The 24,695-nt window shown below is 47.9% G+C and overlaps 1 protein-coding gene across 4 annotated transcripts in view; it reads right to left on the minus strand.

Moving 5' to 3' along the window:
* The window catches only part of ANK1 (ankyrin 1), a 199,004-nt gene that overhangs the window by 27,717 nt on the left and 146,592 nt on the right, over window positions 1-24,695 (minus strand). For all 4 annotated transcript variants that reach the window (XM_081047066.1, XM_081047064.1, XM_081047067.1 and 1 more), the window contains 22 exons: window positions 22,582-22,779; window positions 20,199-20,297; window positions 18,289-18,387; window positions 17,947-18,045; window positions 16,732-16,824; window positions 16,193-16,265; window positions 15,415-15,438; window positions 14,464-14,560; window positions 13,293-13,371; window positions 11,100-11,197; window positions 10,781-11,005; window positions 9,607-9,761; window positions 9,018-9,229; window positions 8,314-8,518; window positions 7,848-7,944; window positions 7,387-7,615; window positions 6,706-6,831; window positions 6,475-6,594; window positions 4,935-5,013; window positions 4,563-4,637; window positions 2,867-2,998; window positions 1,868-2,014 (listed from right to left, as the gene is read on the minus strand). In XM_081047066.1, coding sequence (XP_080903192.1) covers window positions 1,868-2,014; window positions 2,867-2,998; window positions 4,563-4,637; window positions 4,935-5,013; window positions 6,475-6,594; window positions 6,706-6,831; window positions 7,387-7,615; window positions 7,848-7,944; window positions 8,314-8,518; window positions 9,018-9,229; window positions 9,607-9,761; window positions 10,781-11,005; window positions 11,100-11,197; window positions 13,293-13,371; window positions 14,464-14,560; window positions 15,415-15,438; window positions 16,193-16,265; window positions 16,732-16,824; window positions 17,947-18,045; window positions 18,289-18,387; window positions 20,199-20,297; window positions 22,582-22,779 — 2,761 coding nt within the window. The remainder of the gene's footprint in view (window positions 1-1,867; window positions 2,015-2,866; window positions 2,999-4,562; window positions 4,638-4,934; window positions 5,014-6,474; window positions 6,595-6,705; window positions 6,832-7,386; window positions 7,616-7,847; window positions 7,945-8,313; window positions 8,519-9,017; window positions 9,230-9,606; window positions 9,762-10,780; window positions 11,006-11,099; window positions 11,198-13,292; window positions 13,372-14,463; window positions 14,561-15,414; window positions 15,439-16,192; window positions 16,266-16,731; window positions 16,825-17,946; window positions 18,046-18,288; window positions 18,388-20,198; window positions 20,298-22,581; window positions 22,780-24,695) is intronic.

A 24,695-nucleotide genomic window follows, 5' to 3' on the forward strand; every position in this document is an offset into this window, starting at 1 on the left:
ATTTTATTGTGGTAAGAACACTTACCATGGGATCTATCCTCTTAACAGATTCTTAATTATTGTAACTGCCTTGTTTATAGTCTGGTAATTCTATGGGCCCGTTGTCCTATAGGTACATAGTTGGGGCACAAAAAACCGAACCCTTGCTGACTTGAGTTGACTGAAACAGTATTGGGGTTGTTAAGAAACCCAACCAAGTGATGGCTTATCACATAGACAAGGAGAAGTGCTTTGTTAGTTGCATTTCCCGAAGATGGCCACATTCCTCAACCACCTTCCCATCTTTCCTCTGTGAAAGGGAGTGGATCTACTTAACGGTCCTGCAACGCTCCAACCAGGTCCCCTGAGGAACACGGGAGTGGATCGCTATCTTGGAGCCATTTATGCCGGATGTGAGCAGTGTGCAGCTTCCACCGAGAGCCAGAGATAAGCCCCTGTGCACGCATACACACATGCCCTCGCACACAGTCATGAGATGCGGGGCAGGGAAGGGCTAGGAGTCCCCCAGGACGTGCATCTGTGGAGGCTGATGGCTCCTGAACACCTGGCCAAGGTGGAGACAGTGGAGACAGGCAGTGGAGGAGAATGAGCGGACTAGAGGTCCAGATGAGGTCAGAGGCAGAAGAGAAAGGAGACAAGATGTGATCAACAGAATCTGAGCCCTGCACTCAGGGCTGTTAGGTGGCATGTTTCAGGAGATACAGGACAGGGGAGAAACATTTGAGGGGCTCAGCATGCACAGGCTAAACCTGGCAGAAGGAGGCCCTGTGCCCAGCCCAGCCTAGAACTTCCCCACTCGTGGCCTGTGCCTGGTGCCACAGGTGCCCATATAGGGAGCACGCTTGTGAATGGCCAGGGATATCCATTAAGCTAGGAGCTTGGGGAGCATAAACAGCGGGATGCAGCTGTCCAGGGTGACATGTTTGGCACCAGAGGATGATCGCGCACAGAATTAAAAATAGTTTTTCTAGGTTTGTAAGGAACCTTGGGGATGTAACTCAACTTGCTGATTTTAAAGCACAGAAGATGACTCAGCTGCACATGGAGTCAGAAGGAAAGAGGGCCTAGAACCCTGGCCTCCTGGCTCCCACCACAGAGTGGGGTTCTGCTCTGTTTCTGTGTCGACTGGTTAGAGACAGGGCAGACAAAGAAGAGGGAATGGGGGTCCCTGGCCGGCTCCTTCATGGGGTTAGCTACTTCCACTGCTGCTGCAACAATAGCGGTCCTCAAGAGGCAGCAGTGGGGGCACTGGGAGCACAGGTCAGCACCCACCAGGGGCCTGGTCACATTTGGAACTCCCAATCATGCTGAACCACATCAAAAAGAATGAGGGGAAAGAGATGGGGTGAGAAAAAAAGGGACAGAGAGGAAAGGAGAAACTGGACTCAAAGAAAAGTAGCCCACTTAGCGTCACAGAAGGGGCCCGATAGGACTTTTAAACAAGCACCCACATCAGATCCACATCAGATCTTCGGCCAAAGGCTCCATGCCCTTTGTTCCTCAACCACTGACTGTTTTACAGATGGGGACACTGAAGCCCAAAAGGGCTCCTGCCTGGCACAGAGCTACACAGAGCATTTGTGACCTGTAGGGGCAGGAATTCAGTGGCTGCCTGAGACTAGATTCTGGATTCCAGCTACTCCACCAGGGAGCCTGTCCCTGGGAGCCTGTGGCTGATGGGAGCTGCAGGGAGCCTCTCTGTAGAGAAGGGCACACATGTCTTTCTCACCAGTGCTCTCCCTGCCCTCAGGGAGGGAGTTTGTAGAGACAGACCTCCCACCACCGGAGGAGATGGTTTCATAGTCTTCTGCAGGCACCTGGAAGACTAGGCTTGGCTCAGCCTCACTTCCCTCCAGGAGACACTCACCATTCATCTGGGAGGGTGAGGACGAGTAGTCCCGCTCCGTGCGCCGCCGGTCTGGTTTCAGGTTGCGGCTTTGTCTGCCAGAGCTTTCCAACATGTTCACAATCTCACTGCGGTCAATGTTCCTCAGGGCGGCGTACAGGTTCTCCACTGCCGGGAGAAGAGAAGAAGGTGCTTGCAGAGGGAATTCTCATTACTGTAGGGCAGGGTGGGAATGTCACTGGGGCTCTGAAAATTATGCCAAGAGGAAATGGGAGAAAGAAGGGAGATGACTTATTTTTTTCAGAACATGGAGGCATTGCTCTTTGGTCAGAATCAAAACAAACTTCCTCTTTAGAGAAGATTTCATTACCCTTCAACAGATCTTTTCCAAACTCTAACAGTGGTCAATTTCAAAGCATGGAAAGACTTTTTTTTTCTGTCATCTAAGAGGAATACTACAGAAAAGGAGACTGAGAATGACTGGATTCTATCCTTTTGAAATCCTTGGTCCTTGCCAGTTGATTTCAGATGCAAATGTAAACACTCAATTTCCTCTTGGTGTTTGTTACTATGGGACTTTGATTGAGGAGGATCTGAAAAGAGTGAGACAAATCTTCCCTCCAGATTGGAGAAAAAGATGTTGCTGAGAACGAGAACAGGCTTTGCTCACCCATGCGCTGCCCTGAGAGCACATTTCTCATTTGTTTGAGAAATTCAACAGGAAGTCACACACCCTACACACATGCTGTCATGTAGGGGTCCTGGTGCAATCGTTATATTATTCTGAGGATGGGAAAAGATGGAGGGCAAGATTCTCTGGTATTGTCTTCTGGCAGGATTGCCTAGAAAACTCAGTGACCCTGATAGGGGTGTGTGTGAAAGAGACGGAGACAGTGCAAAAGAGATTGGTTCCAAAGGTCACAGCACAAATGGAATTTGGAGAAAGAACTACTTTGGTGAAGACTATTTCCTGGCACAGACTTTGGAAAGAGAAGTCTTCTTCAGCTTAATGGTACTGACTGTTTGCATTTTTGCCTTCACGGATGACCCAGAGGTTCAACAAGGCTGCGCTCTGCTCCAACAGTGAGTTGGGGTTTTCTACGCGGATCCTGTTGATGTCTTCCACACTGAACTGAAGCTCCCGGGCCAGCTCTGCAAGCAAAGAACCAAGACCAGGTGTGAGCTAAGCCAGAGCTCGGCTCCAGCTCCCAAATGGGCTCTGTGGACTGGAACATCTGTAGGGGAGCACTGGAAGTCTCCCTTTGGATTTGGTCTTCCTGTTTACCAAGAAATACCCAGTGAAATGCAGACAGCTACATTTTTATATCTTCAGAAAATGGGGCAGGAGTAAGGGTGCTCAATAAATAGGTATTGAATGAATGAATGAATGAATGAATGCCCTTTCTTCCATCACTTCAAATATGAGATGAGGAGACAGCTTCTCAGCAAAGTTAGCAACTGATCCAAGGTCACAGAGCAAGCTGGTGCCAGACCGGAAAGTGAGGTTGAACCTGTTAATGCCTGCTCCAGTGCTGTCTGGGCTGTACCAGGATGTCACTGACTTTCCACTCAGAAGCAGTTATAATAGAAATGCATTTCTGTATTTATGTTTCTTCGGGGAAAGGCATTATTTACATTTAAAATGAAAATACAAGTTCCCATCTCAATGCAAGGCAATAACACAGAATGTTTCATTTTCCCCTCCCATTATTTTTTATTTTTCACAGGTGCTTTAGAAGGGAGAACAGCATCAACGTCTAATTTCAAGGATGAGGAAGGCCAGAGGGAGATTGATAATGAGATAAGAATGTGCATGTAACACACACACACACACACACACACACGTGCCTTCCCACCCAAGAAGTAGCAGTAGACCTTCTTTTTTGCCTTCAAATATGAACATTACTCTGAATTTCTGTTGTTGTGAACTTTTGTCACACTGCCTTTCAGAAAGCCATTGCTAAGATTTCTGAGTTTGTCTGAAGCCCTCTCTGCAGGGTGACTGAGTGATGGGAGTTCATTCATATAAAAGCTACCAGAAAAGAGGGGGAGGACAGAATCAAGTTATAGGATCTGTGATTGAGTAAAGCACATTTTGAGCTTTCTCTTTATTTTGCCCATTGCCTTTAAATAAGAGCAACCATTTTTTTTGACAAGACATCTGGTAGACTTCAGCTATTACCGGAGATTATAAATGAAAAATATTGAAACTTGCTCTTTAATTCCCCTTTTCCCTCAGCAATGCCATCCTGTGAGGAAAGGCATGTGTACAGTGTAGGGGGCAGTAGATGGGCCGCCAGATGACAGGTATTTTATTGAGTGTTTGTTATTTGTTTGCTGGCTTTTCTGGGTTCTGTCACTAACTAGCTACATAATTAAAGTCATGTTATTTATCTGGATCTCAGTTTTCCCATCTGTAAAATGAAGTGAACTAGATCAATTCTAAGGTCTCTTGTAATATCAAATGTTGATTCTTTCTTAACAAAGGAAAGCCAGACAGAAGTGTAGGATGGAGCGAGCTTCCCCCTTTCCATTGGCCCCCAAAGGCACTGCTTGGGCAACAGACCTATCTAAGCCAATCAGAACAGATACACAATGGATAGTAAAAAGAGGTTCAGAAATGCTTTCATCAGTTGCTCATTAGAGGGAAGGAGGAGTATGGGTAGGTAGGTGTAGACAGGCAAAGTGCTTTTCTACCTCAAATTCTCCAACTCACCTGCCCAACTGAAGCCAAGGTGTTCTGATATAATAGCCATCTTCATATCTGCTCGGTCTGTCCCACTGAGAAAACCTGGGGAGAAGCATTGGATTTCACTCAGTAGCCTCACTGGACACAAACTAGACAGGGGTGAGTAATGACCTCCGAATGGATGCTCAAGTCAGGTGGGGGACCTCACAGTACACCAGGTAGATTGCTAAACCTGTAATGGTCAGGTGGAGATACAAGCCAAAGGCTCCACCTGCTGTATTCATAACACATTGAGTCCATCGTGTCACATGGAGCTCTTGTCAGGGTGAGGGGAAGCGAGCGAGCTCACAAGCTCCTTGGGAAGGGAGTGAGCACATCTCATCACAAAGAGGTTTATACCCTGTGTCGATTCACTGAGTATGCTGTATCTCAGGGCCAGCGGTGTCAAAGTCCTTCTCCTGTCATCGGCTCCGCTCCCCTGCAGAAGGAAGACAAAGAAAGGGTGCTTGGTGTTTTGGGCTATACTCCTTCGTGGAGGTGATTCAAGCTTATAGACGGTGGGGTATGGAATGATGTCTGATCCTGGCAAACAGTAAGTACTCACTTCTTTGGAGCCTGAACACAAAGAGTAGAAGTGTGGGAGGAGGTAGGAATGACAGGGAGTTGATGAGGCTCATGTACTTTATTAATAATAATAATAATAATGGGAAAATCATGTGGCTCTGATCATGTGCCAATCCCTGTTTAATTTTTTTTTTTTAAAATATGGAATGCTTCACGAATTTGCGTGTCATCCTTGCACAGGGGCCATGCTAATCTTCTCTGTGTCATTCCAATTTTAGTATATGTGCTGCCGAATCAAATTAAACAATCCCTGTTTAATTTGATGCTCACAACTTCCTATATGTCAGGTACTATTATTATTCCCATCTCATTGATGTGGAAACTGAGGCATAGAAGGGTTAAACAACTTGCCCAAGGTCACTCAGCTAATAACTGGGGGAGCTGGGGTTTGAACTTAAAAAACCAAGCTTTTCTTTCTGGATTCTTTTCTGCTCAAAAGGCCTGTTTTTTTATACTGGCCTGAGATTTAACACGCTGGCCTTGTGGCAAAGCACCCAGATGCAGAAAAATCCTATTTAGAAAGAGAACTTGATTCACCCTGGTTCCCAAACAGAAGAGAAATTGAGCTGCAGATGTATGAACAGAACCTTGCTTCTTTTCTAGTTTGGCATGGAAGGCTGATAATTAAAATGACAATAGCAAAACAACACCAACAAAAATATGGAGACATATGATCTCTTCAAAGTCCATACAATAGGCACTGACTGATACTCCTACAGGTATCGATAAATAAACATACTTGGTCAAGACACCTTTGTTGAGCTCAAAAACCTGGGTGTTTGCAAGGGCTGAGACACCAGGGTTCCCTTCTCTGAGAGCCTGGGTCCCTGGGGAAGATAAGCAAATACATGAAAAAGAGGCTCAAAAAAAAAAAAAAGCTATCAAATAGTTGGGTGGCCTTGAGCGTTATATATGCATGTGTACCAGGTACTATTAAAAGTGTTTGACCTGATGCCCACTTCTAAGTCTCGGAAGCCTCAGACAGAGGGTTCCAGGGTGGATGCCTTTCAGACTCCTTTGAACCTTCTAGAAAGAACATCCTAGACAGCTCAGGCCCCCCAGTGAACATGAATATGAACACACATATTGCCATCTGACACTGATGTTTTGTTCTGAGCTTTGCAGAAAGGGCTAGGGCAGGCTCTCCCTGCCAGGTAACAGCCAAATGTCCAGAGGAGACCAAAGAGCCTTTCTGTGCGTCGGGGAGTTCAAAGGCATCTTTTCAACAGAAGGAAATGCTCGACTTAGAGTCTGTTTTGGAACCTCCTCCAGGACCCCATCTCTGGCTGAGGGTCCTCCTCAGGTGGCAGCTCACCTTGGTGCAGGGGGGCATGGTGATGTTCAGGTGGCAGAGGATGTGCTGGGTGTCCTCATACTTCATCGCCTTGCGCAGAAATGACAAAGCCCCTCCCGGTTCTCGACTGCTGTCCCTCACCTAAATGCAATCACACAAAAAGAAGATTCAGAGGGCTGTCCTATAGACCACCAGACTGGCTGAGAGATTTCTGCCTCCCAAACTTTCGAGACCCAGACGAAAGATCGGCACCTTTACAGGAATGGCCAAACGGTTCTCCCGAAATGACTGGAAGTGGAAACTCCGCTGCTGCGCAGCTTTTTTGACGGGTACCAGGTTCCCAGAGAGCTCTGCAAACAGGGACATTCCTTCTAAAACCTGTAGGAAGGGCAAAACAAATACAGCTTGGCAGGCAGAAGTGGCCAGATGGCATGTCCTGCCTTTCAGCCTTGGTCTTTCCTTCTCCACACACCCCCTTTCTACAGCGTGAGGCACAGTGGGTGTGCTCTGAGAAATCTCCCTAGTTGTATCGGAAAAGGTTGTTTCCCAGGTTATGCTTCCTCACTGAAAAGAGTTTATAATAAGCAGGACCCTCCATATATCTTTGTGTAGTTGATGAGGATCGCTGTCAGAGTATTCCAGAACTCCGCCAGGATATCAGCGCTTATTATCTCACATCACTGGGCCCACAGTGGTTCCTCACCTTAGGTGAAACTTCCTTAGGATGCTTCTCAAGAGGGGATCAAAGAGACACAACCTGGGACCCTCCGCCAACCCCTTTGCCCCCCACAGGAGGATTTTCTGACTGCTTTGGATCACAGTATCCTGGAGAAAACAAACCACGCGTGCCCTGTCCTGGCTCCAGGAGCTTTGCCTCACTGTGAGACAGGAAGGCCTGCGAGGGCTCAGCGTAAAGGGATCCAGGTGCTGTACCTCTATGTCCCTGCTCCGGGCCACCTCAACAAAGTTCTCGTGCTGCTCGAGGGTCTTGTCCACTTTATCATCTGTCATGCAGTAGCAGCGCAGCCGCCCTTCTCGAGGGTCATTCATCTTGGCGAAAATGACAAACTTGGCCATATAGGGCACTGCAGTGAGCTCCTTGTACAGCAGAGTGGCAAAGTTCACAGCTTCAGCAGTCCGAGGACAGTCTGACAGCCAAAACCTGGGAAGAGGGGATAATTGTAATCATGTTCCTAAATGCCCGATGGACAGCTTCATTTCCATCCAAACAGGAGCAACGTGTGACCCAGCATTGGCCCCTCTAACACTCCTGGTGGTCACGGCGGGGCTTTTAAGCGGAGAGGAGCCGCGGAGGGTGCTCAGGTCCCAGCCTGGGCTGGGCAGGGCAGGGCAGGGCCCTGGAGCCCCTGGGGCTGGGCGGGGCTGCATGTCACCTGGCAGAGACGTTGGTGGTGAAGGTGGCACACTCGTTGGCATACACGAGCTTGGTTGTTCCTGTTATATCTTCCCATTGGGCTTGATCTGTTCCTCCTGCAACGAGAGCAGAAACGGGCTGAGGACAGTCTTCAGAATGTAGGCACAGAGCTTGCTAAATAGTGAAGGCTAAGCGGGCAACAGCAGAGATGGGCACATCTTGATGCAGCCTTGAGCACACCTATGCTCCCATACTCTCCTCCTCCTAGCAACCTGGAGCACTCCTCCTCTAGGGAGCAGAGGGCTCTGCCACAGAGTGCGTGGACTCTACCGAGATGCATCCCCCTTCCGTCCATTTGAAGAGCCCATCACCAGGAGAGGCCAACAAAACCCGGGGTGATTGTTAGCTTTCCCTTCTTTCATCTCCCCCTAGTGTGGCCAGGAGGAGGACAGAAGATATGACAGAGGCAAAAGGGCACCTCTCACCAATGACACTGCAGAGCAGGCGCAGGCTGGTGGTGTCTCCCTCCCCACTGTCCCGTGGATTGTCCGTCCAGGAAGGAGGGAGCGGGATCCGAAGCCCGATGGGGCGGTGGAACTTCCGGCGCCGTGGCTCCACAGTGACAATGGGGCTGAACGTGGCTTGGTTGCCCAGGAGTTTGGTGACTAGTTCATCTGGTACAGGCTGGGCCTGCAAAGTGCCAAACGGGGGACACTCATCCCCAGAACAACTCAGCTCATGAACAGGAGATGGCACTATCCTCTAAAGGAGAGCGGGCTGTCTATGCAGAGTGAAAAAGCTCCTGGAGTAGGGGGGTGTCCCATGACAGTTGACCACAGAGCCTGCTCCAGGTCTGACGTCACTGCTTGGCCCTCGTTTCTGAGCACTTTCTCCCTGTTCCCCCACTGCTCCTCATTCCAGGATGGTACCATCTTTACTCAGCATTAGGTACCCATCCAGAAAGCCATGTGGATTAATGCATTATCTGGGGTTTTCTGAAACCCACCCAACTTTCTTTTGAGCTTTAAGATCAAATCTCTCCCTCAACTTTTCAGGCATTGGACAAAAATGGGGATGTCCAGCGGACAACGGTCCTTTTCCTGAGGCCCTGAACTCCTTGCACCTTCCATGAACTGCCTGAGTGGTGGTAGGGGCACCCCAACTGGTGAGGAGAGGAGGGCTGTGTCACCTGCAGAGCCAGCTTCACTTTCTTGGTGACAGCATTTTCTGGGAATGTCGCCTGCACCAGGGGGACCAGCTTGCTCTTCAGAGAGCCTCCTTCAGGGCCAATGGTGTCATAGTCCTGACAGAGCCGTGACATGATCACGAAGTACAGGGGGAAGTCCGTGGTGATGATGCGGCAGACCCTCTTCTTCTCCAGCTCTTCGAGACTCCCGAGCTCTGGAAGCACACGGCATGGTGGTGCCAGCCGGTCATGCTGCGTGCAGGCTCAGCCACCTCTCTGTCCCAGAGACCCCTCAAGCCCAGCTTCCAGGGCATGCCCCCTCCCCAGGCACCCAACAATGGGGCTGAGCTGCCTGGAGGGAGAAATCTCTGGATCCAAAAGGTCCAGCAGAAGGAGATGCAGATGGCAGTCAGGGGCCAGGTGCTCACTCAGATGCCCTAAGGACTGGGAACTGGACCTAATGGGGCCATCTCTAGTCTCTCAGGGCTCCCCAAACTCCAGGTGGCCCTGGTGGCCCACCCCAAAAGTGCAACCTCAAATCCCATCTTCCAGAAGGAGGGCACCTGCTCTGGGATCCCGGGGTCTCCGTTACCTTCGTCCATCCCGTTGAGGATCTGATCCAGGTAGCTTTCTCCATAGCGGCTCTTGTGTTCTTTCCACACAGAGCCATTTTCACTCCGCAGCACCACGAGCTCACGGTCCCCGCGGCCGTGGGAGGCAAAATGGGGGATCTCCACAATCACAGGGCTGAGGGGACAGAGCGAATGGTGGAGAGGGGTCTGCATGTGGGTGTTCACAACTTGCGGGCAGATGGCCAGTGGCAAAGGGAGAGAAGAGCAGGTGGGGCAGGGCAGTTGGTTCCTGCCTGGAGCAGGAAGGGGTACCGTAGCCACAGTAGGGGCCCCAGCTGTGGGCAGGTCCCAATAGTGGAACAGATCTCTGCAGTTTTCCTGTCGCTCACCACCAGGCCCCCATCTCATTCCTCAAGGCTGAGGCTCAGCCAAATAACCTTGCCCTTGGACCCGATCCTTGGAACTGGCCTGAAGTCTCTAGACAGGGGCCTGAAGCTCTCTGAGCCTCAGCCTCCTCTTCTATCAGTCAGCGGTAATGGCATGTCCTTTGCGGGCAGGCTTTGAGGAGTACATTTAAAATGGAAGATTAACCCGAAAGCCTTCTGCAGGCTGCTTTACAAATGGTAGATGAAAGCTCGGAGGTGGGGACAGGCAGTGCATAGAGATGGGAAAGCAGGGCCTCCAGGGTAAGAGCTGTCCCGACATGATAGCCATGGTGCCTGAAGAATAACAAAGCTCCTAGTAGAAGCCCAGCCTGCCTCAGACAGGGTGAGGAACGGGACTCTGAAGCCCATTGATCTTGCCGTCCTTGGGGGCAATGCTGTAAAGCTGTCCTCTATAAGACCGTTTCAGAGCTGGAATAATTAAACCCTTGGTGGCCCCCAAAGTAGCCCTGTCTTCTCCGTCCCTTCTCTGGTGTCATACAAGATTTGAGGGTATTAAGCTCCACCTGGCCTATGGACTCTTTGGTGTGCCGAAGAAAAGGCAGTGAAAAGGGGAATGAGAGCGCTGGGTTCTGTTCCTGTCAGGACAGTAACGAGGTGAGAGGGGCTCTAGCGCTTGCCTCACCCTCTGCCCTGTGCCTAGATGGTTCTGGGTAGTTGCTGCTGAGGTGGCAGTAATGGACCAGCAGGGCAGGGACAGGTTAGGGACACGCTGCACACGCACACCCAGAGAAAGAGAGAGCCCTCTTACCTCAAGAACTGGGCCCCTGTGGGCCCCAGTGCAATGATCCTGCTGGCCAGGCCTTCTTCCTCGGCTAGTGGGGGTGGTGTGCTCAGCTTCTGCGGCTTGACCAGGCGGCAGGTGATGCGAGTGGGTGCCGCACATGTCCGAGGTGGGATCACCACCCTCAGGCCGTTGTGACGGCTCCCCCTCATAGAGCCTCCCCGGGCGTCCACCATGAAGCTCACCAGAAACCTAGGGCACAGGCAGATCCATGTTGGGCTTCTGTGCACTCTCTTTGAGACAGGGAAGGTGTGGTCCTGGAATCCCTGTCACAGGGGTCACTCACCCTGTGTGGACGGGGCTGGCCACCGGGCTGATGTTATCTGAGGTCTCTGTGGCTGGGCTGCTGGGGATGAGCGAGTCTTCATCATACTCTTTAGATGCCTGAGGAGGAGACAAAGGCCAACTGTCCTACTACCTCCCAGGCCACAGGTGCTGGTCCAAGGCCAGCTGACATTGTGCCAGGCGGGGGAGGCTCAGGAGCTCTTCACTGCCAGAAACCATGTGGACCAATGGAGGCAGTTCTCACACACACTCACTACTGACCCTTTTGGGACAAGGCATGCCTGAAGTCTAAAAGGAAGCATGGGCTTTTGCCTGCCGTCATGGCTGCTCCTTGGCTCAAGACCCTGGGATAGAGTTTTGGAACACATGGAGCAAGTCCTCACTCCACTCTGGCTTCAGTCCTAGGTCCTACACCCACTGCTGACCTCCCCACCCTGCTCTCCAGCTACATACCTCAGCGTGAAACCTCTGCTCTCGGTGGCCTGCTTTTCACACTAGAACTGGCAATGGACTCTGCACCATAACCTACTTGCTGTTTAGTTTTGGGCGAGCTACTTGTCCTAGAGGCACCTGAGGTACAGGAGGTGAATGGAATAGATCCTCGCCCTTGGGGAGTTTCCTGTTTCCTCATCTGCAAATGAGATGGTACCCTGTCCCACAGTAGCATCGCAATTATCGGTCATGGGGCCGCCTCACACAGGGTTTTATACATTGCAGGGACGCGTGAAAATTAGCAGGGTCTGAATCTGGCCCGGGTCCCCTCCAGGTTTTTTCTTAACTCTGCTCTTACTCATCCTTTCCCATCGGTGCAGATGCCCTTCCCTCTCCTTCGCTTGTCCAATTCCATTCACTTTTTCCACATCTCTCTTCTTCCATGAATCTTTCCTGTTGAGTCTAATCTGGATAAACTCACACCACACAGTTGAACACTGATATTTATCCTTCCTGCATTCTGTGTTAACTGGTTTCTCATATCTGAGTACACCACTTGGACCATACGCCCCTAGGAGGCAGGTATGGGTCTCATGGGCCACATAGTAGGACTCCAGTAAACACCTGCTGAGTTGAGTTCATGATGTAAGTGAGGAGTCAAAGAGAATGGGTTGGTCAAAGGACAGCAGGACCGGTCCACGTGGCTGCTTTCTCATCTCTGTCTTTGGCAGCATTCAGGGAGTGTGCCTCTGCAGTACTGGGGCTGTACCTGACCATGTCTGCCAGATGCCACTCAGTGAGTCACACCAACATCCATCGCTATGCTACGCCCAGCACGGAGTAGCTGGCTGGACAGCTTCATAGCCGGCTTATCCCTGGACGCCATTTGGGTCCGGGTTATGGCTGCTGAGTTCCAACATACACCCTTTCGAGTGGCAGAGGAAGAGGTCAGCCTTTGCTGGGACACAGACACACTTATGTCAGTTATCAGGGCTTGGGCAGTCATTTCCAGCCTCCAAACACCACACTGCTTTCTTTTTATCCTAGAAAGCCCCCTCGCCCTGGAAAAAAGTGCCAAATGGCATAAAATTAAAATATGGGGAATTAATCTTTTTAAATCTCTTTTTGGGACAAATTCAGGTGGCATCCAGGGAAGCCACAAAATAGGATACTATAATGAATAACAGCCCCCACTGGGAACATTTTCTCTGACACCCTTTTCTTTCTGTATTAGCATTTTAAGCTTCCAATAATCCTTTGAGGAAGATGAGGCAGAAACTGTTCCCCTTTTTACAGATGTAAAAGAAAATGAGTGCATAGTTCCATGACTTGCCATAGTTTCTGGTAGGTACAGGCTACAGTCTCCAGCTCCCTCTCCAGCACTGCGACTCACTGCCCTCATGGGTACAGACCGTGTGGGTACAGGGGTGGTGGCCATGAGAACATGGGCTGTGAAGCCAAACTTCTAGTGTCAGTTCTCAGTCTCACTCGTTACTGGGCCAGTGTAGTGATGTTTCACAAGCCGTGGGCTACAAGCCGTGGCCTCGCTGAGACTCCTGTCAGTCATATCTGGGATAATGAGAATACTGACAGCACAGGGACTACAAAAAGCACATGAAATCACAGATCTGCAAGGCTTGGTAAATGTTACAAGCTTTACAACTCTTAGCTCCTATCATTCTGCAGATCTTCTCAAAGTAATTGTTGTCCGGGGGTCTCCATTCTCTACAAAAAGGAAAATAAGAGAAATTATGCTTCTTACTTGTTCTTGCTCTTCCGATCTGATCACCACTGTCTCGGGTGTGACACACGGAATCCTGGGGATGGCTGGAGATTCTACCCTGTGTGCCAAGAATATTGGGAAATCAAAGAGATGATCCTTCTAAGTAGCCCCCCATCTTCTATGGGAGGCCTACCTCTGTACCCCTGTAATAATCTACCCAATCTGCCCCTCTCACTGTAGCACATGCAATACAACTCAATCTCTACACACTGACTAACCTCTGCCCTTCATCTCAAAGCCTGTCCCCAGAGAGCCCTGTTCTTCACAACCTCGCCAAAGGACCTGCCTCCACCACAAATCTTCCCCAGCATTCATCACCCCAATTCTTATCCTGCCTTGCTATTCTGTAATCACCTCTTGGTGTTTGTTTGATCCTACCAAATAAATCTGCAGGTTCTTTATGGTCAGGAGCCAAGTCTCATATTTCTTTCTAATTGATGTTCAATAAATACTAATTGATTACATACTCTGGTCATTTCACCTCCCGCTTGTTCCACTGTCCTGTTTTGTATAAGCCATGGGACTAAGCTGGCACATATCTGTATTTTCAGAAAACATTGAGGTTCAGTGTTTCTACACAGTTGTCAATTTTAGATTTATGTGCAAAACATCCCTGTGTACTAATGTACCTATAGCAGAATAACTCACAGCATCACAGGGAAGAATGAGAAATATGTTCCAGGCAGATACAGACCCTTTGTGGGTTTCCCCTAATGGACTGTACTGACAGGGAGATGTGGTCAGTGATTGAATTTAGTGTGACAATGTGTATTTTAGAGTTCCTAATGTGTATTTTCCTCAGTGGATTTTTCTGGTGAGTAGCTGAGACTGCATGGAAGGGAGAGGAGGTGTGCATATGAGACGGTGGATGAGGGGAGGAAGGAAGTTGGGAGGCAAGGATACCGGAAGAGGTAGGGAGACATTCCCAGACAGCATGCTGTAGGGAAGGCCTCCATGTCCCCTCTTGGTGGTCAAGGACAGAGCTAATTTATCCTAAGGTGCTGGACCCACAGTCCAACCCGCAGCATTCTATCCTTGTCAGTGGCACACACAGGGTGGGGCCTTCTTGTGGCTTTTCCTGGCTCTGGAATCCTCCTACTCTGAGTTCCAGGGCTGGACCTCAGCCATTCACGCTGTGAGCACTTCTTACACTTGGTCTAGCTTCGGCACAAAATCCAGCAGCTCTTTCTCTTCATCTATATCCCTGGATTCCTGCTTCTCAGCCTTGGAGCCAACAAGTTCTTCCCCTGAAACCACACAAGTTTAAGTGAGTGACAGGATGGAGATTTCCTCTTTCTTTTTAAAAAGCTTTGCCTGGTCCTCTCAATGCTGAGGAGTAGAGGAAGGTCTCTGATGCTTGAGGGAGATCATTAGCAACGTCTTTGACTAGCCCTGCTCCTCTAGTCCTGGCATACAGAGCAGGGCAACCAGTTCCTAATATCTTAGTCTGTACCAGGTTTTGTAGAAGAAAAAAAATACAACCAGAAAGAACTGTCTTTGCTTGACATGTTCCAGTTCCAAACAGCCATTGAGGAGTATGCAATGACACCGAAGAAAGGATTGTTTTCATTCTTTTCCACACCACACACTACAAAAAAATAAGCTACAAAGGAACTGAACCCGTTCATTTTGAAGGGTTGTAGGGTTCTTTGTAACCATGGCAGGTAGAAGTTCATTATTTCCTAAGCCCGTTACCAAGAAGTTCAAACTATGTCTGCATCCCAGACTGCCTCTTTGTTTCTCTCTCCTTGCTTGAACTGGAGTGGGAGCCCTCGACCTCGCAGTGTCATTTACTGTCACTTAGCAGTGAGTGTCCTGGATTTGTGATCTGGAGCTGACAGAATGGAATAACAACAGCTCATGCAGTTATGATCACAAACACAGTGGCATGGGCACAGACACAGAGATGGACAGGCAGGAGCTACCCGCCAGGGCATGGATCTTATGGGTGTACATTTCCTGTTTTAGTCAAGCTCCTGGCTCCAGATTGTTAGCCGTCAGAGGAGGGTGGAAAGCAGGAATGGATTAGTGAGAGCTTGGATTGCTTAGGGTGAAATGCACTTGTGAGAAAGGACCACAGGGAACAGAAAGTGTTTCATACCCATTATAGTTATATGAGCAGTTCCTGGAAAGCAAAGAAGAGTCAAGTTTAAGAAAGGACAGAATTGAAGTCAATTAAAGCAAGAGGCATATTACTAAAGGGGACACAAGCAGAGCTTTAATCATCTAGTTGACAAAGTTATTAAACCAACAGCCAGAGAGACAACCCAGTCCAACCGCACCACTTACACACTAAGAATTTCATTTAAACTTAAGTGAGGAGATAGGCTTCTCAGGGGCAGGAAAACTACTACCAGCACTCTGTGGTTCACAGAAGTTGAAACTATAGTAATTTCATAATAATGGATATGCCCCCAAACTTAATGACCCATTATGTGGTCAGAAAAGCAGCTTATTAAAAGGAATTCATACAAATTTTAAGCAAATAGCTTGTTATTCATTCAAAGCAGAAGGAAAGCATCAGGCAGAATTTTATGACAGTTCTTTACAGCGCTGAGAGTTGATCTAAGTAGAATCATATTCAATGCATAATATATGCAAACACATATATATTTATGAAGCATCATAAGATTTTTGTATGTTAATCTCCAAGCTATAGATTTTCCTTTTCCTAGAATTACATTAAAGGAGTAATTTTGGTAACAGACAACATCTTTAAAAAACAATTCTCTCTGGTTTTAATTCAGACCTGCAGACTTGGTTGTGCTGTAAGGACCCTTGAGTACAACATGGCAGCTGACAGAAAGCACTCAGGAGTGCTCAAAGCACCATTATGTCCCCTGACTTTACCCGGACTTCTGTTCATTCCCAGACTTTACCTTCATCTTCAGAGACATCCAGGATCTCATCTACTGTCTCAGGGAAACTCATCCGGTGCTTGTCACTGACCAACTAAAATAAGAAAAAGCAGAGATTTCAACCCAATTAGAGCAGTGGGCCCTTTCCCCAATTGGCAGTTACCTGGTCAAGACTGTGGAGACAGGAAGGAGGTGGGAAAGGAGGTTTGTCCCAAATGAAGACAATTGGAGCTAAGAGACTCTCAGCCTGGAAGCTGAGGCCGGACAGGAACCATAGGAGGGATGAACAGGAAATGCCAGCTTCCCATTGCCTAGTCCCTGCCCTAACCCCATCTTGCCCTCTGGGTTTAGTCACAACCCAAATTTCTTCTACCACTAGGTGGCAGTAAAATTCCTTCTGATGGAGGAAACACCCGCACAATTTTTGGTGTGGCTCTTTCTACCTGGTGTCCTCAGTAGAACCCCAGAAAACCTCTACTTTTAACTGAGAAACACATAGGGGCACCCTGTCTGTTAGGCTGTGTTTCGGGGTGAGGGTGTTGGGGGAAAAGCAGACATACCACGACACTGGGTTCATCCGTGACAACCTTGAGCACATCCGTTACAGAAATGTAGCCCAAACGCTTGGCTATTGCAAGAGGTGTGGTTCCATTCTAGGAAAATAGCAGAGAGAGGTGAGATCATGAAAATGGAGTCTAGAAGAAAAGCCTGCCCCCTTTACAGAATCCGAGCTCACATTCTAATTGTTCAGAAGGGTCTAAGTGGACAAACTGCACCTTGGAACCCAGAGCAGGACCCCTGCACATGAGCCCAGATGTGTGTTAGGTGTTAAATGGGGTATGGGAGAGAGAAAGGCAGTGATACTTTAAATCTGTATCATTGAGTGTGGGAGCCTTGAAATGAGAGCATAGAAATCTTGCCAGGACATGTCAAAAACTGCCAAGAGGGAACCAGCTGGGAAGGAATGGGTCAGCAAAGTACCATATGCAATTTAGTGGGGAGGACAGGGCAACACTGTTCCCGGCTCTCAATGCCAGCTCTTTGGGTATCAGTAACTCAGCATTAAAATTATTAAAGTCATCCATATACTTCAATGAACTCTTTTCAGGCCAATCAGAAATCACAAATCACCAGAAAGAGGGGAGGGATATATTTTCTAGCCTGATTTTAAGAGAAAGAGCGAAGTGAAAATAAACTGATATTGAGGCTTTGTTTTTCTTTTAAATCCTCTAGTTCTAGGATGTGCCCCAGACCCCATACAGGTTCAGCCCCATCCACCATTACAATTTTAGAAACCACATCTATAATCAAAGGCCCACACACTTTCTGAGCTGGAAGCAGCCACGGAGATAATCTAGTAAAACCTGCACATTGTCCGATATGGAAGTTCATACTCAATGATCACAGATGCTGCTAAAAACAACCCCGAGGCCCTGAAACATCGTGAGCCACCCAAGACATTTGGTTTTGTTCACTTGTACCATACAAAGCAGCTTCACATATTTTAGAAATGGTTTCAACAATATTTAAACAAAAATAAAAGGGGGAGATAAATGGCGCTTAAAAGGATAGCCTCCAGTTCACCAGAAAGAGAGACGAACCACAACACCCCATGTTACGGGCTGTTACCCAGGCAGCTGCGCCCTTACGGTACTGCGTCACGTCTAGGCCAACAGGTGCAGCAAGGGTCAAGTGGGCCTCTGTGCTTATGGGATGTCTCACAGGCCTTCCCAAAAGAGTGGTTTTCCGAAATCAGGAGATGGGGGGGTACTCACCGAGCTGACTTCGTTTGGGGAAGCCCCATTTTTGAGGAGCAGTGTCACAACGTCCGTATGTCCTTGTTGGGCTGCCTGGTGCAAAGGGCTGTATCCCAGCTATAAAGCGAGGTAGACATTTTGGCAGGATTAGCTAGCTCCAAGATAACTGCCCACACACTACAGAGCCTATCCATCATCTACGTGCAACATAAAAAAATGCATTTTCCCCATGTCCTCCTCCAGGGTCAAAGCTTACAATTGTGGCAGAGCCCCAGGTATGTGCAGAGCCACTCTGGCTGCATCCTAATTTGGCATTTAAGTAGTGTCAGTATAGAAGTCAGGTCTTAGGCATCCCGGTACCTTAGTCTTGGCATTGACGTCCGCATGGTGCTGTAGCAGAAACTTCACCAGCTTGATATTTCCGTAATGACTGGCCACGTGGAGGGGAGTGTAACCCATCTGAAAAGCAAGAGATGAGAGTGGGTGACTAGCAGGGCTTCCGGGAACACCAAGAGCCACTATGAGCTGCACATGAATGAAATGGCTCACTAAAAGAGAGAAGGGATGGGGAAACCCTGTGGAAGTTTGACAGCTACGAAGCTGTAAGCTATACCGCCGTGGCCAGTCAGATACGATGGGCCTGGAAAGGAACAGGGCTCAGTGTCAGACAAGTGAAGTTCAAGATGCCTAGGAGAGATCCAAGTAGAGCAGGTGACGAGAAAACTGACGCTGAGCCCTGTGAAGAGCTTTAGGTGAGGATGCCTATAGAAAACTGAAAGCCTTGGAGATGAGCGAGGTCACCGAGGAAAAACACAGAGAGAAACAGGTGGGCCCCACATACTGAGCAACACCTGGAGGGAAATCAGAGACAAGGCACTGTGAGGGAACAGCCACGAGGTAGGAGGAAAACCAGGGGGTCCGTGCTACGGACGCCAAGAATGATTTGTCCAAGGAAGGAACAGTCATCAAGCCCTTTGCTGGGAAAGGGGCTCAGATGAGGACGGATGGTGGCATGGAGATCCCTGCCGACCCCTACAAGAGCAGACTTATTTCTACTAGAAAGGTGAGAGTCCATTGTAAACCCCCCCAAAAGGCTGTCTGAGTTGCTGAGTTGTAGTGTAATGGAATTTATAGGAACTGGTCATTGCTTGAAATGAGTGGGCTTTGGGTATTTATTCATTTGTTTTTTGGCTGCAGAGTAGATGATTTTCAAGGAATCTGTCCTGCTGAACATTTTGGTGCTCCCTCCAAAGGCCGACTAGCCAAGGCTCTCTGAACCATTTGGTCCTAAGTGTCCTAGGGGAGCTGGTGCCAGATTCCAGACCTTGCGGGCTGAACCTCAAAGTAATGACATGGCTTTGGGACCCCCAAGTTCTAACCCGCAGTATACAGTCTCTTAGGGCAGGACCCCAAAAGACTAAACTGGGCCTAAAAACGAAGTCTTAAAGATCCAGAACATTCTTGGTTTTCAAACAGATTCCTGTTGAAGCTGCAGGCAGTTGGGGGATAAAATACAGTTTCTAGACCTTTCTCAGAGAGACTTCAACATCATGTTGTTGATTGGTGTTCCTGGAGGGGGTTGGGGTTAGAGGGGGTGTCACTTTGTCCTTTCCTTTTAATGCAGTTGCCTTGTGGTGAAAAGGAACAAAATGCCACTCCTTCTCCCACCAAATGGAAACACTCTCCTCTCTTCGTGCTCCATTTGCTTCTCCGGAGCCCCTCTCACACCAGAAATCACACTGGGCTGCCTCTTCCAGCTCTGACAATCACCTCCTCGCAAATGCCTCGAGCAGATTCCACTGCCTGTGCTGTGCCCTCGGTTCTCCTCAGCCACCTCACAGAGCTCCTTGCACACCAGAGAGGTTCAAAGAAAGCGGAACTGAATTTAACTAAATGTTAGAATAAAACGGGCTGAATTTTCAAGTGAATTCTGGGAAGCCTGACATCTTGACACCCTCATATAAGACAGGACTTGGAATCATGATTAAACATTCCTCTCAGTTTCTCGCTATAGAGGCCCAAACAAAGGTCCAGCAAACTTCAAAATTCCCCACCGGAAAGGAAGGTAATTAGGATCGGTGCCTTCAAAACTCTGCTGCCACCCCTAGGAAGTGGCAGAGACGAATGTGCCAGTGGGTCCTTGGGGTTTCAAGCACCGTGGAGGAGCCAGTTCTGAAGCATGGGGACAGGCACTGGGCAGGACGAGGGGTGCGCACAGGGAGGGAGGGTAGGGGAGCCCATGAGGACAGAGCAGCGGCTGCCTGCCTTACCCGGGTGGTGGCATCCACCGTGACACCGTGTTTCATCAGCACGTCTGCCACTGGAACGTGGCCTTCTTGTGCTACCAGATGGAGAGGAGTGAGTCCACTCTGGAAAGAAAAAGAAGTTCATCATCTTGTAGCCAGTAAAGAATTCCAGACCACAGTGAAAGAGCACTGATGTCTGGGAGCTGAACCTGGCTCTGCAGCCACCAACCAGCTATTTGACCTTGGACAAAGCTCTTCCAGCTCTGGACCTCCATATCGTTATCTAAAAAAATGAGGTGGTTGTTATTACTAAAAAAAAATAAATAAATACATAAAAAAATAAAAAAAATTAAAAATGAGGTGGTTAAACTAAATCACAGGTCAGCAACATTTTCTATTAAGGGCCAGATAGTCAATGTTTCAGGCTCGTGTCTATTGCAACTACACAACTCTGCAGGTTATAGTGAGAAAGCAGCTATGGCCAACACATAAACAGTTGGGGCATGGCTGTGCTCCAACAAAACTTTATTTACACAAACAAGTGGTGAGCCAGATTTGGCCCCAGGCTCTATGACCTCTGAACTACATGAGCTTTATGGTGCTCTCCAATTGTAACATTCCCTATTTCCAAGATTCAAGATGAGCTTCAGAGCCTTGGTTTCATTACTTAGAAAATAGGAATCATCATTGACTTATTTCAAGGGCAAAGTAGGGATCACTTGAGAAAACACTGATGAAAACACGTTGAAAAGCATGGTGTGCCATTGAAATGCAGCATGTGATTCGATCACAGTCAGTGCTGTATTATAAAAAGGATGGAGGATCTCCCTGGTACTAAAAACATAGTATTCTTGGAGTTCTCATCAGTGCTGTCTCATGAAGATGGAAGTGCCCCAGAGATGCTGTTTGATATGTACGTACTCCCACAAAAATATCAGCAAAGTCTTCTGTCCTCTGTATCCCGCCTCAATCCACTTTACTAACTGTGGGACAAACAGACCTGCAATTCCTCAGCAGTCAGAGGCAGTGGACAGGGCCTGTCCTGTCTTCAGGGACTCTACCTGCCCTCCTCTGCCTCCTGCACTTTCCCCCAGGCTGACCGAAGGCCCACCAGCATACCCCTCCCCAACTGAAGCTTGAGCCGGCAAGGCATCTCCCTCAGGCCTGGGGGGTTGGCCGAAGCGTGAAGCAGTTCCCAGGTCATCCCAAGTCTCTGGGTGCCCTGACTGATTCTTGGGATAACACAGTAATCTGCCTTGTGAGGGCTGTGAGAGGATGAGTGAGGATGTCCCCAGAGAATCGCTAGCATTCTTAAGGCTCCTTACAGACCCCACTTTAAATGGCACATGGAAGAAACCAAGAATCCCATCCAATGTAGGGGTCCTACCATAACACTTCTCTCCTGGGGGTCACCTGTCCAAATCTGTACAAAAAGAGCCAATGGATCCACAGGTTTTTAAGAAATCTTAAGTTACCCTTAAGATTTCTGACACTGTGTTGTGTTCATTTATCATCTAAAGAAGTGGCTCTTCATATTGTATGATTCCGTTTATATGAAATGTCCAGAATGAGCAAATTCATAGTGACAGGAAGCAGATTAGTGGTTGCCAGGGGCTGGAGGGTTTGGGGAAAATGGGAAGTGACTGCTAATGGGTATGAGGTTTCCTTTTGGGGTGAAGAAAATGTTCTGAGATAGTGGTGATGGTTGCCACTGAATAGTACAAAAACCACTGAATAGTATAATTCAAAAGGGCGAAATTTACAGTATGTGAATTATATTTCAATAAAACTATTTAAAAAAAGAAGTGATTCTTAGTCTTTCTTGGGTCATCTATTCCTTTGAGAAAATGATGAGAATGATGAAGACTTCACCTAGAAAAATGCTCACCTGCCTGTGTGCAACCTTGAAAGGTTTCAGACTCATATGCTAATAGTTCCTGGATTGAGAACTCCTAATTTAATGTATGGGGTGACATTTAAAAAAATATCTTCCCCAGAGAAAAAGAATATTTAGTACCAAATTACTTAATACATTCTTGAAAGTAACACTGGCCTATATTTGAAAAAGAAGTGTACTATGGATTTTAATATTGACTTTCTGTAGATTCTATTTAGAAAGATCTATTTAGAAAGAATCAGCAAAGGCTTTGGCATCAGACAGACTCAGGGTCATGCAACCTTGCAACCTTGGGAATAAGCAACCTCTTTGAATCTGTTATTTTTTTAATTTATGAAACTAAAATACAACCTACACAGGGCTGCTGTAAGAATTACAAACACACACACACACACCACCTAATTCGGAACCTCGGCACACAGTGGGTACTCAATATTCAGACATAATCTAGTTAGCTAACACTAAACCATTATTGAGACCACAGGACCAATCCAAAGATGCTGTGTGTACCTTGTTCCCCAGGTTGCCATTGGCTTGTTTGGAGAGTAGCAGGGCCACCATTTCTGCATGACCCTCCTGGGCAGCCAGGTGAAGGGGTGTCACGCCTTGCGCTGACTCTGTATTAGCCGATGCCCCATACTGCAGCAAACTGCGGGCCACCTCGATTTGGTTCTGCTTGGCAGCAATGTGCAAAGGGGTGTAGCCATTCTGAAACAGAAGAATAGTTCCAGGAATGTTGAGTTGACAATATGAGTGCATGTCTTAAATTTTAAATCCTCTGAGGCAGGTCTAGACCTTGTTCTTGGCCTACTAGACACTCACTGAACAGAGCTGTTGTCATCCAGGAGGGCCACTTAAGTAAACAAACAAACAAACAAACAAACCAAGTTCATGTAATTTGGAAAGGCACCCACACAAGTCAGCCAATGTCCTGTTTTCTCACCATCTATTTTCTGTTATCACGCTCTGACAAACTGCTGTGCAAGAAGTGCTGTCACCAACAGATGCTAGGATGCAATTAGGCTGCTTCTAGAGCAACTAGAAGGCTAGGTAAGCAAGAAAATAAAGGGTTCCCATTTCCTCCTTCCTGCATTAAGAACCAACCGCCCAACATTTCATAAAGGAAAAGGAACAGAGCCCGTTTTTTTTTCCCCTGTGCAATTGGGCCACGTGCTCCCCTGGGCTTGCCAGCTTTAGGCAGGTGGTATAAGAGGACATGCACCTAGTAAGGGACTTGGGGACGAGGCGAGGCGTCAGTCCTTGTTCCACTCTAACTAGCCATGCGATGGGAGCAAGATATTCAGCAACCTCTAGACTTCCGTTTGTATTTTGTAAGCCACTGAAAGTGGATAGTAAGACGCATCTTGTTCTTAAAGTTGTTGAACAGATCAAATCTATTAGGTGGAGGTGCTTTCCAAATTTAAGACATACACGTAATAAACCTTTGTATAGTTTTGCAGGGCACTGGTTCACAAGCTGTTTTAAGTCCATGATGATAGATAAAGGAGCTGGCCCCAAACTTAATCAGCTGTGTTACTGTTTATGTAGCTGGCTTTTCTTTTTCCTTTTAGTTTTGGTAGGAAGACTCTCTCCATGAGGGAAAGTGATGCATGGGTTTACATTCTGAAGCAAGCTCCTTATCCCACTGTAGACAGGTGACAGTGACTTTGGTCATCACTGCTAGAAACCATTTTCACTGACATTATCCATTTTGAGCTTCACTGCAACCATGTACAGCAAATAAGGCAGGCGTTTTTATTATGACCCCCCTTGGTAGGTAAAGAGGCCAATTCTTGGAGAGCCTAAGTGCCTTATCGAATGTCACATAGTAAAGGAAATAACAGATGACCCAAGCCTGGCCTTCCGACTCCAGATCCCAGGTTCTATCAGCTGGAACAGCGCTTCTCAAACGTCAGTGTGTCTAAAATCACTTGGGATCTGGTTCAAATGAAGATTCTGACTCACAAGCGCTAGGGAGGCCCGAGATTCTGCATTTCTGACAAGTGCCCCTGTAATGATGACGCGGCTGGCCTAGGGGCCACATTTTGAGTAGCTAGGACCCAAAGCATTCCGGGCTAAGGGGGATGCCAAGCTGCGGACCTCCGAGCAGGACCCAGGACTTTTTAAGCATATGCCCCCCAGCCCCAGAGCAGATGGCAGATAGCATATGGTTCCCCCACACTGGCCAGCATTCTTCTGGCTGTCCCAGAGAAATGAGTCTCCCTTGCCAGCCATTGTCTTATTGGGGAAACTATCATTTCTGATTCTGCCAGAATCACTGATCAGGAACAAGAAAGAGAAAAAGGGGGCTGACCAATATAGTAAAATCCCAGTTTTAGAGCACTGGGGGCACATCTGCAAAGTGGACTTTATGGGGAAATGAAAAATTTTCATATACCCAAAGAATGAAACCGAATTGAAACATCATTCCCTTTAAATAATTATGCAAGATAATTTGTTTGAGTGTTCCTCCTTTTTAATTTGATGTTATGAGAAAACATTAAATTTTTTGTAGAGTGTGTTCCCATAACAAGATTGGCATTTTGATTATAATAAAATTAATTAAACAAAATGATTTTTGCACTATATCAGAACAGAGCAAAGAAGAGAGGTGTGGGTCAGTG

This window comes from Rhinolophus hipposideros (assembly GCF_964194185.1).
Source record: "Rhinolophus hipposideros genome assembly, chromosome: 4".
NCBI lineage: Eukaryota > Metazoa > Chordata > Mammalia > Chiroptera > Rhinolophidae > Rhinolophus > Rhinolophus hipposideros.